At 45.8% G+C, this 15,650-nt stretch overlaps 1 protein-coding gene across 1 annotated transcript in view; it reads right to left on the bottom strand.

The window, feature by feature from the left end:
- Positions 1–489: 489 nt before the first annotated feature.
- LOC309547041 (fibrinogen-like protein 1) overlaps positions 490–15,650 on the bottom strand; it is a 50,622-nt gene continuing 35,461 nt past the window's right edge. Inside the window, exon 8 of the mRNA XM_082246825.1 lies at positions 490–789. Coding sequence (XP_082102951.1) covers positions 609–789 — 181 coding nt within the window. The 3' untranslated portion in view covers positions 490–608. The remainder of the gene's footprint in view (positions 790–15,650) is intronic.

Here is a 15,650-nt window from a genome sequence, read left to right as displayed (position 1 = left end):
TTGGGGCACAAAGGATTGAGGATTTTAAGTGGGTCTAAAGGCAGGTGTTTTAACTTAAAGCATTTCTATGGTGTGTGGTGGGGTCTGGTTGGAATCATCGCTGTGTATCGCACCATTCCTTTTTTTTTAACAAACTTTATTGAAATGTCACACAGCCTTTTCATGAAGTTCAGTTGGCGTTGCGGTGAGCTAAAAAAAAAAAAAAAAAGTAGTGCATGTTTTTTGTTTTTTAGCACACTGTGCCAGCACACCACCGCAACACAGTGGTATGAATAGGGGAACACAGAAGACTGCACTGGAATAACCGCCCAGCGCATCTGGTGTGAATGGTGCCTAAAGAACAGAGCAGTCATCAGCATACAGGACACTAATCATTCATGTGAGTACTGTCTGCAGTGCTGATTAAAAAACATAAATAATCACTAAGTTTTTGATTTAAGAACTCAACCAATTAATGGTTGCAAAGTTCCATGTAGGCTTATGATCCATCCTGTCTAGATTTAATTTTGGGGTCAAAGTATTTAAAGTTATTCCTCTTGTCGTCTGTAATTTCTGTCTCGTTGCCCTGGCCTCATTCGTATGTTAGTGCCATCCAGAAGACCAAGTTTTTAACCATTGAGTCCATCCCCACTCCCAGCACTGAGGAAAGTTGGAGTTCTTATCTTCATAGCTGTAAACTTTAAGGAGTACCATAAGCCACGCCAGGTGGACCATACAATGCCGTTGTCATATTTTCCAGTATAGTTTCCTTTTTTATAATACACGCCATTTAAATTGGCCATATGGCACCTGCAAAAATAAAAAAATGTTATTTAGGAGACAAATGGTTATAGGTATGTCTGCATGTATTTTACGATACACTATAAAGTCCAAAGCAGCACCTCTATAATCCGATATATTACAGGTTGTGTGTTACTGAACAGCACCAACCTGATTAACAGGCAGATTCACAGACCTGTATGAACACGTTACCAGTTTGCCATTCTTATCGCTGCAGTGTTGTGTGACAAAACTGAGCACACAGATAAAGAAGAGAGGTTCCATGTTTTGTTGGAAATGTGGTCTAATAGTGGAAGTTTTGGCCAGTGGTTAGGGATAAACTGGTCAGACAGTTGCAACCAGGATATAAAAATAATGACGCTTGCAAATTTTCACATGATTTCTCAGGGTTCCTTATTTTAAGTGTAATATGCACTCCTGTGATTGCTGACATATACTTAATTTACTATTGCAGAACAGTGTATGTTGGATACATAAAAAGAAAATATAGCAAGGGATCTATTTCTAAGCAGATGGGAGTTCAGTTTAGTATGCATAACAGAAATACTATGCTCCCCCTAGTGGTAAAATTTGATTATAAGTCAAAAAAGTAATTCCTAATATTATTATTATTATTATCAGGGCTTTTTTTCAGCAAGAACTTGGTGGAACTAAGTTCCACCACCTATGGTTCAGGCCCTCTGCTCCCTGCTCATCACTATCACTTGTAAACACAGAGATCTGTGTTTTCCAAGTGCAGTATTGGGACAAAGGAGATGCCAATGCCTGGGGTGCAGTGCGACTGCTGACACCCCGACTGAATGATCTCCCTGCAAGTGAGAGAGGTGAAGCAATCTACAGTGTGGGGGGAGGTACTAGAGAAGAAGAGGGGTAAAAGTGAGATGGGGATGGGGGATACAGAGGTAAGCATCTGTCAAAGAAGGCTGAACTCTGCACTCTGTGTGTAGTGCACCCCTGAACTCTGCACTCTGTGTGAGTGCACCCCTAAACTCTGCACCGTATACATAGCACACTCCCGAACTCTGCACGTAACAGACCCCTGAACTCTGTACTCTGGGTGTAGTACACCCCTGAACTCTGCACTCTGTGTGTAGTGCACCCCTGAACTCTGCACCGTATACGTAGCACACTCCCGAACTCTGCACGTAACAGACCCCTGAACTCTGTACTCTGGGCGTAGTGCACCCCTGAACTCTGCACTGTATACGTAGCACACTCCCGAACTCTGCACGTAACCGACCCCTGAACTCTGCACTCTGTGTGTAGTGCACCCCTGAACTCTGCACCGTATACGCAGCACACTCCTGAACTCTGCACGTAACAGACCCCTGAACTCTGCACTCTGTGTGTAGTGCACCCCTGAACTCTGCACCGTATACGCAGCACACTCCTGTACTCTGCACGTAACAGACCCCTAAACTCTGCACTCTGTGTGTAACTGCACTGAACTCTGCACTCTGTACATAATGCACTCCTGGTATTTGATGCCCTGTAAGACCCTCCAACTGTTAATGACATTTTGACCAGTTTTGGGAAGGGGGTTTTGGGGGGGTGTTGTGGTTGAGTTCCTGCACCTTTTCTCTGAGAAAAAAAAGCCCTGATTATTATTATTATTATGCAGGATTTAGATAGCGCTAACAGTTTGCGCAGCGCTTTACAATATGAGGATAAAAGGACCAGTATATTATTCAGGCAGTATTTGGAAGAATCAATAACTGTGAGTAAAGTGAGCATTTTTAATTATTAAATATTCAGGTTTGGGGGCCATCTGGGGACACATTAAAAGCCTGGAGCACATTTAACTGTATGGTGTGCTTTTTGTACAGCAATATGTTTATTAGATTTTGCAGTACCACAGTTTCCATGTAAAGATGAAGTTTATTTATTTATTTATGCTACAGCTGCAATCATTTAACTTACCTGTAATTAAGTGCTGTATGTCCTATGGGCTGATGTTTCCTGTAAAAACCTTCTCTTCAGTAATGCCCAGTTCTCTTCACAGAGCTATCTGAGCAGATTGTATTGGGTATAAGCTATGGCACCATGTTCCAATTACAGTCATGGCCAAAAATATTGGCACCCCTGCATTTCTGTCAGATAATGCACCACTTCGCCCAGAAATTGTTGCAATTACAAATGTTTAGGCATTCTCATGTTTATTTCTTTTGTTTGTATTGGTATGACACAAAAAAGTGGAGAAACAAAAAGCCAAATCTGACACATTCCACGCATAAGTTAAAAAATGAACTAGACAAAATTATTGGTACCCTTAATTTAATATTTGGTAGCTCACACCTTGGAAAAAGTACCTGAAATCAATCGCTTCCTGTAACCATCCATTAGTTTCTTACACCTCTCTACTAGAATTTTAGACTACTGTTCTTTCACCAACTGCTTCAGGTCTCTCAGATTGGAAAGGTTCTTTTTCCCAACTGCTGTTTTGAGATCTCTCCACAGATGCTCTATGGGATTTAGATCTGGATTCATTGCTGGCCAGTTCAGTACTCTCTAGCGCTTTGTCTTAAACCATTTCTGGGTGCTTTTTGACGTGTGCTTTGGGTCATTGTCCTGCTTTAAGACCCATGACCTCAGGTGGAGACCCAACTTTCTGACACTGGGCCCTACATTACAGCCCAGAATTCTTTGGTAGTCTTCAGATTTTATAATGCCATGCTCACACCCAAGACATCCAGTGCCTGAAGCAGCAAAGCTACCCCAAAACATCAGTGAACCTCCACCATGTTTGACTGTAGGGTCTGTATTCTTTTCTTTAAAGGCCTCATTTCTTTTTCTGAAAACATTAGAATAATGGGCTTTACCAAACAGCTGTAATTTAGTTAGGTCTGTCCACAGCACATTCTCCCAAAAGGATTTTGGCTTTCTCTGGAAAGTTTTGGCAAACTCCAATTTGACTTTTTTATGTTTCTGTGTCAGCAGTGGGGTCCTCCTGGGTCTCCCACCATAGCGTCCCTTTTCATTCAGATTGCGACGTATAGTGCGAGCTGACAAAATTGTACCCTTTGCCTAAAGGCAAGCTTGAATTTGTTTGGAAATTGATTGAGGTTCTTTATCCACCATTCGAACAAAACTTCATTGCAATCTTTGATCAGTTTTTAATCTTTCATCCACATCCAGGGAGATTAACTACAGTGCAATGGTCTGTAAACTTCTTGACAATGTTGTGCACAGTGAACACAGGAACATTAGGATCTCTGGAGACGGACTTGTAACCTTGAGATTGTCCATGCTTTTCCACAATTTTTGTTCTCAAATCCTCAGACAAATCTTTGCTGCTCTTTCTCTTCTCCATGCTCCGTCTGGCACACAGAGACACACAACAGAAAGGTTGAGTCATTTTTCACTATTTTAACTGGTTGCCAGCTTGTTTTCTATATTGTCAGCACCTGTTAATTAATTTTAGAGTTAGAATTGAAGTACACTGGGGTCCTGTGAAGTGGCCGCTGCAGCTAACGTATATATTTGCAAATGTTTGCAAACTAAACCCCTGGTTTTAATGTGAACAGGGCAATTCAGTTTGTTGCAGGCTGGCTGCATGGCTCTCTTCAATAAAGCACTGCTAGCACTGGCTGGGATACTTGTTGTCTTTTACTTCTATCCTGGGAAAAACAGTGTTCGAACCCTGCTGATGAAGGAGGCGTGGCTTGCTTCCGAAACATGTCCCATTGTCTCACAGCACAGAAGGGCTGACAGCTTCGGTTCTCACTTATGTTGGAGACACTTACCCTGGCTGACATCCAATCAACAGACGGACCATCATGGCAACATTGGGTTGCCTATCACTGGCTCCCTGAGGACAGATTCTAGGGATACCAGACTCCTGTTAGCATACAAGGTTTGTATTTAATCAGCAACAACCACTGTATGTCATTGCTGTGTGCCTATTACATTGTATGACCACTAGATGGCAGTGTTACATTTGCGAGTTCATATTTTGTCTATGCCTCAAAAGAGTAATAAAGAAGAATAGTTCCTGCTCCGAAAGAAAAGCAGCGTTCAGGGAAACAACAGACTGTCTGCCTGTACTTTGTTTAGCCCCAAAAGGTTATATCTAACAGGTTATGGGCCCAGGACATGTTATAGAAGCCCAGGATATAATACAGATTACCGCTGGATATAGCCAGAAACAGTGAGCTAAAGCAAGTGAGTACAGGAGACAGCAACAGAAAGACAAACAGCAGAAATGGCTGCTGCCATCCCCTCAGCAAAGTTCTCCATTGCAAATCTGACAAATCAGAACTACCAATCTTGGAAATTCAAGATGAAAATGCTGCTTATAAGAGAAGGTACGTGGAAATGTATAAATGAATCAAGACCTGCACAGCCCACAGAGGAGTGGTTAGACAGAGATCAGAAAGCACAGAGCACAATCTCCCTGTGCATAGATGATGATCAAATCATACATATATGTAACTGTCAGACTGCTAAAGACATGTGGGAAGAGTTACAGAAAGCACATGAAAGAGTTAATCTCAGCAATAAACTGTATTTAATCAGAAAGCTCTATCAAACTAAGCTACAGAAAGACCAGGACATGCAGGACTATATAAGACAGACCTTAGAGATGGTGGAGAGACTGAGAGGGATTGGAGAAGAGATAAAAGATTTCCATGTTGCAGCGCTGTTATTAAGTGGACTTCCTGAAAGTTATGGGACACTTGTCACAGCACTAGATGCACGTCCAGATGATGATCTGACACTGGAATATGTTAAAGGCAAGCTTGTGGATGAATACAAGCGCAAAACTGAAAGCATGAGTAATGTGAGTGTGTGTTCAGAGACAGCTTTAAAGACAAAATTCAAAAATAAACACAGTAACGTGCAGCTAGAAAAGCGGGAATGCTTTGTGTGCAAGAAACCAGGACACCTAAAAGCAGATTGTAGAATCTGGAAAGCTAGAATGCAAAAACAAAGTGCATTGCAACAAGCTAAGAATGTCATAGAAACAAAGGAGTATGCATTCGGATCCAAAAATGGTGTCACCTCTGTGCAAGCATGGTGTGTGGACTCAGGTGCTACAAGTCACATGACAAATGACCGAAGTTTCTTCACTCAGCTTGATGAAAGCAAAACAGAAGGGATAACTACAGCTAATGGTCAATTTATGAAATCAGTGGGAATAGGAGATGGCTTTCTATACCATCCTATCTCTCCAGATATCACTAAAAAGATCCATATGCGGAATGTTCTGTATGTGCCAGATCTTGAAAGCAACCTTTTGTCAGTAAAGAAACTCACTAACCAAGGCAATGTAGTCACATTTCAGTTGTATCATAATAAAAGGGGATTGCTTGCTTGCAAAGGCTAAAATCATAGATGAACTGTATCAGCTGAACTGCAGTGAAATGGTTAAAATAGCCAAAGAGGATAAACATTCAAACTGCATCCACACTTGGCACAGACGATTGGGGCACAGAAATTCTGATACAATAAAGAAAATAGTTGAGAATAACTATGCAAGATTAATCCATGTGATCACATAATGATTTGTACCAGCTGTATTAAAGGAAAAATGGCAAGGACACCTTTTCCCAAGCAGACCAACAGCAAATCCCAAAAACCTCTGGACTTAATACATTCAGATCTTTGTGGTCCAATGAAAACTATGACTCCAGGAAGGAAAAAATACTTCCTGACCTTCATTGATGATTACTCCAGGTATACCACAGTATTTCTACTTCACAATAAAGATGAAGTGCCAGAGAAATTAGAAGAGTATCTCGCTCAAGTAAATAATATTTTTGGCGGAATGCCCAGAGTACTACGAACAGATAATGGCTCAGAATATACAAGTGGTAAAACACAAGCCATTCTCAGGAAGCATGGAATTATGTTCCAGACAACAGTTCCATATAACCCAGAGCAAAATGGAGTTGCAGAGAGAATGAACCGCACACTGTGTGAAAGTGGGAGGAGCATGCTATTTGATGCTGATATGCCAACTACATACTGGGGAGAAGCTATCACAACTGCATGTTATCTTCAAAATCGTTTGCCGGGAAAAGCAACAACAAAAACTCCATATGAACTGTGGAACAAAAGGAAACCAGATTTAAGACACATCAGAATTTTTGGAAGTAAAGCCTATGTACACATTCCAAAAGAAAAAAGTACAAAATGGGATGCATGTGCAAAAGAAGGTGTGCTTGTGGGGTACAGTGAATCTCAAAAAGGATACAGGATTTTACATCAAGACACGAACAAAGTAACAGTCAGCAGAAATGTGATTATTGATGAAAGTTCTGTGTGCTCAAAGTTTGAACAACAGACTCAAACTTTTCAAACTGAGAAAGAATCAACATCAGTCACTCAAGAAAATAAGGAAAGTGATACAGAAATAGAAATAACTGCAGAAGAATCAAAACCTGAAACTGAACCAGAAATACCTTCAGTCAGAAAATCAACCAGAATCAATAAAGGTGTTCCAGCTGAACGTTTATCTTACATAGCTCGCAGAGCTGTTCAAACTGAACCAGGTTCATGGAAAGAGATGCAGAAACTGCCAATGCATGAGAAACAAGTATGGTATAAAGCCGCTGATGAAGAAATGACATCACTCAGAGATCTCCAGACATGGACACTTTCAGAGCTACCTCAAGGTAAACATGCCATAGGATGTAAATGGGTTTTTAAAACCAAATGTAACTCTGAAGGGAAAGTCTGTCGGTACAAGGCAAGGCTGGTTGCTAAAGGTTACTCACAGAAGTTCGGTGAGGACTATGATGCTACTTTTGCTCCACTTGCTAAACAAAGTACTTTCAGAACATTAATGACAGTGGCTGCCATGCGTACAATGATTGTGAAACATCACGATATTAAGACAGCTTTTCTTAATGGTGATATTGAAGAAGAAATTTACATGTCACAGCCAGAAGGATATTTGAAAAAGGGACAAGAGCATCTTGTCTGCAAGTTGAATAAATCTCTTTATGGCCTTAAACAATCAGCTCGAGCATGGAACCTGAAGATTAATCAAGTTCTACTAAATGAAGGATTTACAAGAAGCAAAGCTGATCCGTGCCTATATGCTAAACAAGTAGACACTGAGTGGATGTATCTGCTAATTTATGTAGATGACCTGATCATTGCTCACAAAAACGACAATGAAATTGCAAAGTTAACAGGAGTACTCAACAAGCACTTTGAAACTAAAGACCTAGGTGAAGTGACATATTATCTTGGAATTGACATCCAGCGTGAGAAAGATGGAAGTTTCCTGTTGAATCAGAGTGCAAAAATTGAATCTATTCTTCAGCAATTCAACATGACAGAGGCGAAAGGAGCAAGCACACCTATGGATACAGTCTATCCAAGGTTAGAAGGAGAAGATGATCTTCTCACATCCAATGAACAATACAGACAAGCAGTGGGGGCACTTCTCTACATTGCAACCACTACACGTCCAGACATTGCAGCCAGCATGTCTCTTCTTTGCAGGCGAGTTGATAAACCACGTCAATGAGACTGGAATGCGATCAAAAGAGTTATGAGATATCTGAAACAGACAAAATACTTAAATTTGAAACTATCAGCAAGTGGTGGTTTAAACCTCGTGGGATATGTGGACTCCGATTGGGCAGGTGATCACAGCACACGCAAATCCACAAGTGGTTACTTATTAAAATTGGGAGACAGTCCTATATCATGGTCCAGCAAGAAACAGATGTCAGGGGCATTGTCCTCTACAGAAGCTGAATACATATCTGCAGCTTATGCCAGTCAAGAAGTTGTGTGGTTACAGCAATTACTCAAGGATCTTGGAGAAGCAACATCAGAACCTACCGTCTTATTTGAGGATAATCAGGCTTGCATTAAGCTTGCAACAAGTGAGAAAATTAATGGAAGAACCAAGCACATTGATGTCAGACATCATTACATTCATGACTTAGTTGATCAGAAAGTGATTGTACTTGTGTATTGTGAGTCGGAAAAAATGATTGCTGATGCTTTGACAAAGCCACTAGCTAGAACCAGATTTGTGGATCTTAGATCAGAAATGGGATTGACATAGATAGTAGTTGTTGAGTGGGGGTGTTAGCATACTGTTATGGTCTTACCTTCTTGCGGTTCTCCTTCGTTTGATATGTGCTGGCGGCCATCTTGGTTTCTGGGTTTCTTGTAGCCTCCCACCCTGCGGCTCCTCCTTCCCACTGGGAGGAGCTGGATGCCTAGCTCATATATATAGGAGGTCTGTGGCTTCAGTTCCTTGCTTGGTCCTCCTGTGTTCACATGCTTCTAAGACTGCTGCTGCTTCTGGTTCCTGATCCTGGCTTCGTCTGACTACCCTGCTGGTTCCTGATCCTGGCTTCGTCTGACTACCCTGCTGGTTCCTGATTCCGGCTTCGTCTGACTACCCTCCTGGTTCCTGACCTCTGGCTTCGCAAGGACTCTGCCTCGGTTTCGCCATCCGTTTGGACTTTTGCTTTACAGCTTGATTTTCAATAAAGCCTTCTTATTTTCACTTATCTGTTGTTGTACGTCTGGTTCATGGTTCCGTGACATTAGGACCAAGCCATGAATTCTGACGGTACAGGGCCATCCTCGCTACCCACGCTGGTTGCCAGACTTGATCAGCAGGATCACCTGTTGGGTCGGTTCGCCGTGGCGTTGCAAACCCTGCTTGAACGCACGGCTCATTTCGCTCCCGTTGCCAATGGGTCGGTTGTCGCTCCTGGGCCCGCTCCTACTGCCGCTCCGGTTGTTGCGCCAGAGTCTACCCCGACACCTGTTGTTGCGCCTGCGGTGTTTCGGGGTATGACCGGTTCTGCCCCCCTTCCACAGCGATATGGGGGAGAGCCAACTCAGTGCCGAGGTTTCCTTAACCAGGTGGGCATTTATTTCGAGTTGCTGCCACATGCCTTTCCTACTGAGAGATCAAAGGTGGGCTTCTTAATTTCGCTGCTCTCGGACAAGGCCTTGGCCTGGGCCAGCCCTTTATGGGAGAACAACAATCCGGTGGTTGCCGAGTTTTCCGGTTTTGTTGCTTCTCTTCAGAGGGTATTCGATGTGCCGGCTCGTGCTGCCTCTGCTGCGAAGCTCCTTGTGTCCATCAGACAGGGTTCACGATCCGTAGCTGAATACGCCATTGAGTTTCGTACCCTGGCAGCAGAGGTGGGCTGGAATAATGAGGCTCTGGTCGCTGCTTTCTCTCATGGTCTCTCGGATGCCTTGAAGGATGAGGTTGCAGCTAAGGACCTACCAGTGGAGCTCGAGTCTCTTATTTCTTTCCTGATTTTGATTGACACCAGACTCAGGGAGAGACCTTCCTTTAAGGAGAGTCTGCGGAGGCCTCCTAACAGATTGGCGCCTACCTTTGCTGTCCCACCCGTGCCTCCCTCTCCTCCCACGCCTCCTGGGGATGACTTGGCTGGGGGTGAACCCATGCAGCTGGGGTTTGCTCGCCTGTCCGAGGGGGAGAGGGTACTCCGGAGACGCGAGGGCCGATGCATGTACTGTGGTCTCGGTGGGCATTTTCGGTTGGCATGTCCGAACCGTCCGGGAAACGCTCGCACCTGAGATCCTGTCGGGGGCAGATCTTGGGTGGAGTCTCCTCGTCCCCGGTTTCCCGTGTTGACAAACCACTGATCACTGTTGTCCTCTCCTGGGTCGGGGGCTCGGTGACGACCCAGGCGTTGGTGGACTCTGGTGCTGGTGGTTTGTTCATTGATAGTGTGTTCGCTGCCGCCAATTCCATTCCTCTGCAGGCTCGAGGTTCTCCACTGGCTCTTGAGGCGATAGATGGCAGACCCCTTCTGCCGCCACACGTGACTCATGAGACCCTTCCAGTGGGGATAGCCATTGGTGCCGTTCACAGAGAGTCGGTCTGCTTCCAGGTTATTTCGTCTCCACACTACTCGGTGGTCTTGGGGTACCCCTGGCTCCAGAAGCATAATCCGACTTTCGATTGGAGATCGGCCGAGATCCTCTCGTGGTCACCGCAGTGTGGGGCTAGTTGCATCCATGGGCCTGTCAAGTTGCTGTGTACTTCCTCGGACTCTCTGTTGCCTCCTGAATACGAGGAGTACCGGGATGTATTCGATAAGGTGCGCGCGGTTGCCCTACCTCCGCACCGCCCATACGATTGTGCCATCGAGTTACAACCTGGTGCCGTTCCTCCTCGTGGCAAGGTCTATCCACTGTCGGTAGCGGAGAATGAGGCCATGGAGGAGTACGTGAAGGAGGCGCTTTCACGCGGACACATTCGCAAATCCTCGTCCCCGGCAGGGGCTGGATTTTTCTTTGTGAAAAAGAAGGGCGGTGAGTTGAGGCCTTGCATCGATTACAGGGGTCTCAATCGCATCACGATCAAGAACGCTTACCCGATACCCTTGATTTCCGAGCTGTTCGATCGCCTTAAAGGGGCCACGGTCTTTACCAAACTCGACCTGAGGGCGGCATATAACCTCGTAAGGATCAAGGCGGGCGATGAGTGGAAGACCGCGTTTAACACCAGGACCGTCATTATGAATCCTTGGTTATGCCCTTTGGGTTGTGCAATGCGCCCGCAGTCTTTCAGGAATTCATCAACGATGTTTTCCGTGACCTGTTGCAGCAGTGTGTGGAGGTCTATTTGGATGACATCTTGGTATATTCTGAATCCATGGAGACCCACATTCTGGATGTCAGACGAGTGTTGCAACGGTTACGAGAGAACAAGCTGTTCAGTAAGCTTGAGAAATGCGAATTTCACCGATCCCAGGTAACCTTCTTAGGTTACATCATTTCCGCTGAGGGGTTCTCCATGGATCCTGAGAAGGTTTCGGCTGTCTTACAGTGGCCCCAGCCCAGTGGTCTTCGCTCCCTGCAGCGCTTTTTGGGCTTCGCCAATTATTATCGGAAGTTCATCAGGGACTTTTCCATGCTAGCCAAGCCTCTCACGGATCTGACCAGGAAGGGCAGTAATTCCCAGGTCTGGCCGCTCGAGGCCATCCGAGCTTTTGAGGCTCTAAAGTTCGCCTTTGTGTCGGCTCCGATTCTGTCGCATCCCAACCCTGGGTTGCCCTTTGTCCTCGAGGTGGACGCGTCTGAGATGGGAGTAGGCGCCCTTCTGTCTCAGCGTAGAACACCAGAGGGTCCTCTGCTTCCTTGTGGGTTTTACTCCCGGAAACTGTCTTCCGTGGAGTGCAACTATCAGATTGGTGACAGGGAGTTATTGGCCATCGTGCAGGCCCTTAAAGAATGGAGGCACTTGCTCGAGGGTTCGGTGGTTCCGGTCCTCATCCTGACGGACCACAAGAATCTGACCTACCTTTCTGAGGCCAAGAGATTGACACCACGTCAGGCCAGATGGGCTCTGTTCTTGTCACGTTTTAATTACGTGGTCTCCTACCTACCCGGTTCCAAGAACATCAGGGCGGATGCCTTATCACGGCAGTACTCCGACCTGTCCAGGGAGGAGTCGATTCCGACTTCGGTCATACCTCCGAATCAGATCCTGGCCGCCATTCGCACCAGCCTGACCTCTCCCCTGGGTGAGCAGATTTTGGCGGCTCAATCTGGTGCTCCCTCTGGGAGACCCAACGGCAGATGTTTTGTGCCTGAGGAGTTGCGCACTCGGTTGTTGCGAACCTACCATAACTCCAAGACCGCGGGGCATCCTGGAAAGAATCAGCTGTCCTGGGCTGTTTCACGTCTGTTCTGGTGGCCTTCCCTACGTTATGACATCGCCGCATATGTAGCGGCATGCTCCGTTTGTGCCCAGAGTAAGTCCCCTCGGCACCTTCCGTTGGGCCTTCTGCAACCCATAGCCACCGGGGAGCGCCCATGGTCACACCTGGGGATGGATTTCATTGTGGACCTCCCTGCATCCCGAGGCCATACGGTCATTCTCATGATTGTGGATCGGTTTTCCAAAATGTGCCACTGTGTTCCTCTCAAGAAGTTACCCTCTGCACAGGAGTTGGCCACGATTTTTGCCAGGGAGGTCTTCCGGTTGCACGGTTTGCCCAAGGAGATTGTGTCGGATCGGGGGAGTCAGTTTGTGTCCAGGTTCTGGCGCGCCTTTTGCTCCCAGTTGGGGATTCATCTCTCCTTCTCCTCGGCCTACCACCCTCAGTCCAATGGGGCCGCAGAACGATCCAATCAGGCCTTGGAGCAATTCCTTCGTTGCTATGTCTCCGATCACCAAGACAATTGGGTTGACCTCCTGCCTTGGGCTGAGTTTGCCAGGAACACGGCGGTGAACTCTTCCTCTGGGACGTCTCCCTTCATGGCCAATTATGGGTTCCAACCTGCCGTGTTAGCGGAGGTATTCTCTCCCCAGGATATTCCGGCTGTGGAGGATCACCTTTCCGTCCTACGTGCTTCTTGGGTACAGATCCAGAAGTCCCTTGAGGTCTCTGCACAGCGCCAGAGACTCCAGGCTGATCGCAGACGAGCGCCTGCTCCTTCCTACCAGGCCGGAGACCGTGTATGGTTGTCCACCCGCAACCTCAACCTTCGAGTGCCCACTCCCAAGCTGGCGCCTCGCTTTGTTGGTCCCTTCCGAGTGCTTCGCAGGGTAAACCCGGTAGCCTATGCCCTTGCGCTTCCTCCTGGCATGCGGATCTCCAACGTGTTTCATGTCTCCCTGTTGAAGCCACTGGTGTGTAATCGTTTCACTTCCTCGGTTCCTCGGCCTCGTCCGGTCCAAGTGGGCAATCGTGAGGAGTATGAGGTGAGCAATATCCTGGACTCACGCCTGGTCCGCGGTCGGGTGCAGTTTTTGGTTCATTGGCGTGGTTATGGTCCAGAGGAGCGTTCCTGGGTTCCCTCCGCAGATGTCCATGCTCCTGCCTTGCTCCGAGCCTTCCACGCACGCTTCCCTCAGAAACCGTTCTTTACTCCGCGGAGGAGGGGCCCTTGAGGGGGAGGTACTGTCATGGTCTTACCTTCTTGCGGTTCTCCTTCGTTTGACATGTGCTGGCGGCCATCTTGGTTTCTGGGTTTCTTGTAGCCTCCCACCCTGCGGCTCCTCCTTCCCACTGGGAGGAGCTGGATGCCTAGCTCATATATATAGGAGGTCTGTGGCTTCAGTTCCTTGCTTGGTCCTCCTGTGTTCACATGCTTCTAAGACTGCTGCTGCTTCTGGTTCCTGATCCTGGCTTCGTCTGACTACCCTGCTGGTTCCTGATCCTGGCTTCGTCTGACTACCCTGCTGGTTCCTGATCCTGGCTTTGTCTGACTACCCTGCTGGTTCCTGATCCTGGCTTCGTCTGACTACCCTGCTGGTTCCTGATTCCGGCTTCGTCTGACTACCCTCCTGGTTCCTGACCTCTGGCTTCGCAAGGACTCTGCCTCGGTTTCGCCATCCGTTTGGACTTTTGCTTTACAGCTTGATTTTCAATAAAGCCTTCTTATTTTCACTTATCTGTTGTTGTACGTCTGGTTCATGGTTCCGTGACACATACAAGGTTTGTATTTAATCAGCAACAACCACTGTATGTCATTGCTGTGTGCCTATTACATTGTATGACCACTAGATGGCAGTGTTACATTTGTGAGTTCATGTTTTGTCTATGCCTCAAAAGAGTAATAAAGAAGAATAGTTCCTGCTCCGAAAGAAAAGCAGCGTTCAGTGAAACAACAGACTGTCTGCCTGTACTTTGTTTAGCCCCAAAAGGTTATATCTAACAACTCCTTCCCTACGGCGTGCCATTCTGTCTCACCTCGGATTCGGATTACAGCTCAAGGCTCACAAGGCTTACATTCGGAGTTTCCCCTACACTACGATCAATCATTCTCACCCCCATCTGTTTGTGAGGGTCATCTTTGTTCATATTGAATTTTATTCATAATAAATTGAGCTTCACCATGCCTGCTTTTCGCCTTTCTTTCCCTCCCTTCCTGTTAATAAATACTGGTGAGTTTAATTATAAATTACTGGAGCATCACAAACTTGGAATGCAATTATTTCTTGCAATTTTGTGAAGGTGCCAATAATTTTGTCCAGTCCGTTTTATAGAGTTTTGCGTGGAATGTGTCAGATTTGGCTTTTCTTTTTCTCCATTTTCTCCAAAATAAATAAACATGAGAATGCCTAAGTATTGTAATTGCAACAATTTTCTGGGCGAAGAGATCCATTATCTGACAGAAATGCAGGGGAGCCAATATTTTTGACCATGACTGTATATCAGAAAGAGTTCATTTGGTGTCCAAGGATGACATGTTAAATCTAAAAAAGTTGAATCTGCAGACTGGAGGGTGTATGGCCGTTTATCCCTGGATGGGGCAAACTGCATAGAGAACTATCATTGGTAGCTAGGCCTAATGACGATCTGTAAATGGAATGTTTAATGATTTGAGACCAGCAGCTACCTCCATATCATCATGTAATCTAAGTACTGTGAAGGTTATACTTACCTGCTTTATACCTTGGTTATAGTATTGTGGTTTAAACTCTTAAGTTGTCCCACCACAGTGGCCCCTGTGCTCCTCTGTGGAGGAGCCTCTGGCACAGCCTGTGCCCCTTTTGGAGCTTTGGTTAAACAGACCCTGCATTCTCCAGTCCAACCTCCTGAGGAAACGGATTCTCTAGTCTGTGAAATGCGTAGAGGCTCAGACAATAACTATCTGACTAAGTTTGTGACCATTAATATATGGGCAGCAGTACATAACAATATTACACTGTAAATACAGAGTTCTCACCCAACTGGAGATATAATACAGATTTGTTTTTATGATGTATTGCTATGTATGTACAGTGAGGGAAATGCTGATTTTGTACGTTTGCCCACTAACAAAGAAATGATCAGCCCAGTACTACACAGGAGAATCTTGTCAATGATCTCAAGGCAGCTGGGACCATAGTCAACAAGAAAACAATTGGTAACACACTATGCCATGAAGGACTGAAATCCTGCAGTGCCCACAAG

Source organism: Pelophylax lessonae, assembly GCF_965119305.1.
Source record: "Pelophylax lessonae genome assembly, chromosome: 2".
Taxonomy (NCBI): domain Eukaryota; kingdom Metazoa; phylum Chordata; class Amphibia; order Anura; family Ranidae; genus Pelophylax; species Pelophylax lessonae.
Note: the sequence above shows the minus strand (reverse complement) of the source record. Positions and strands in the feature narration are given on the sequence as shown.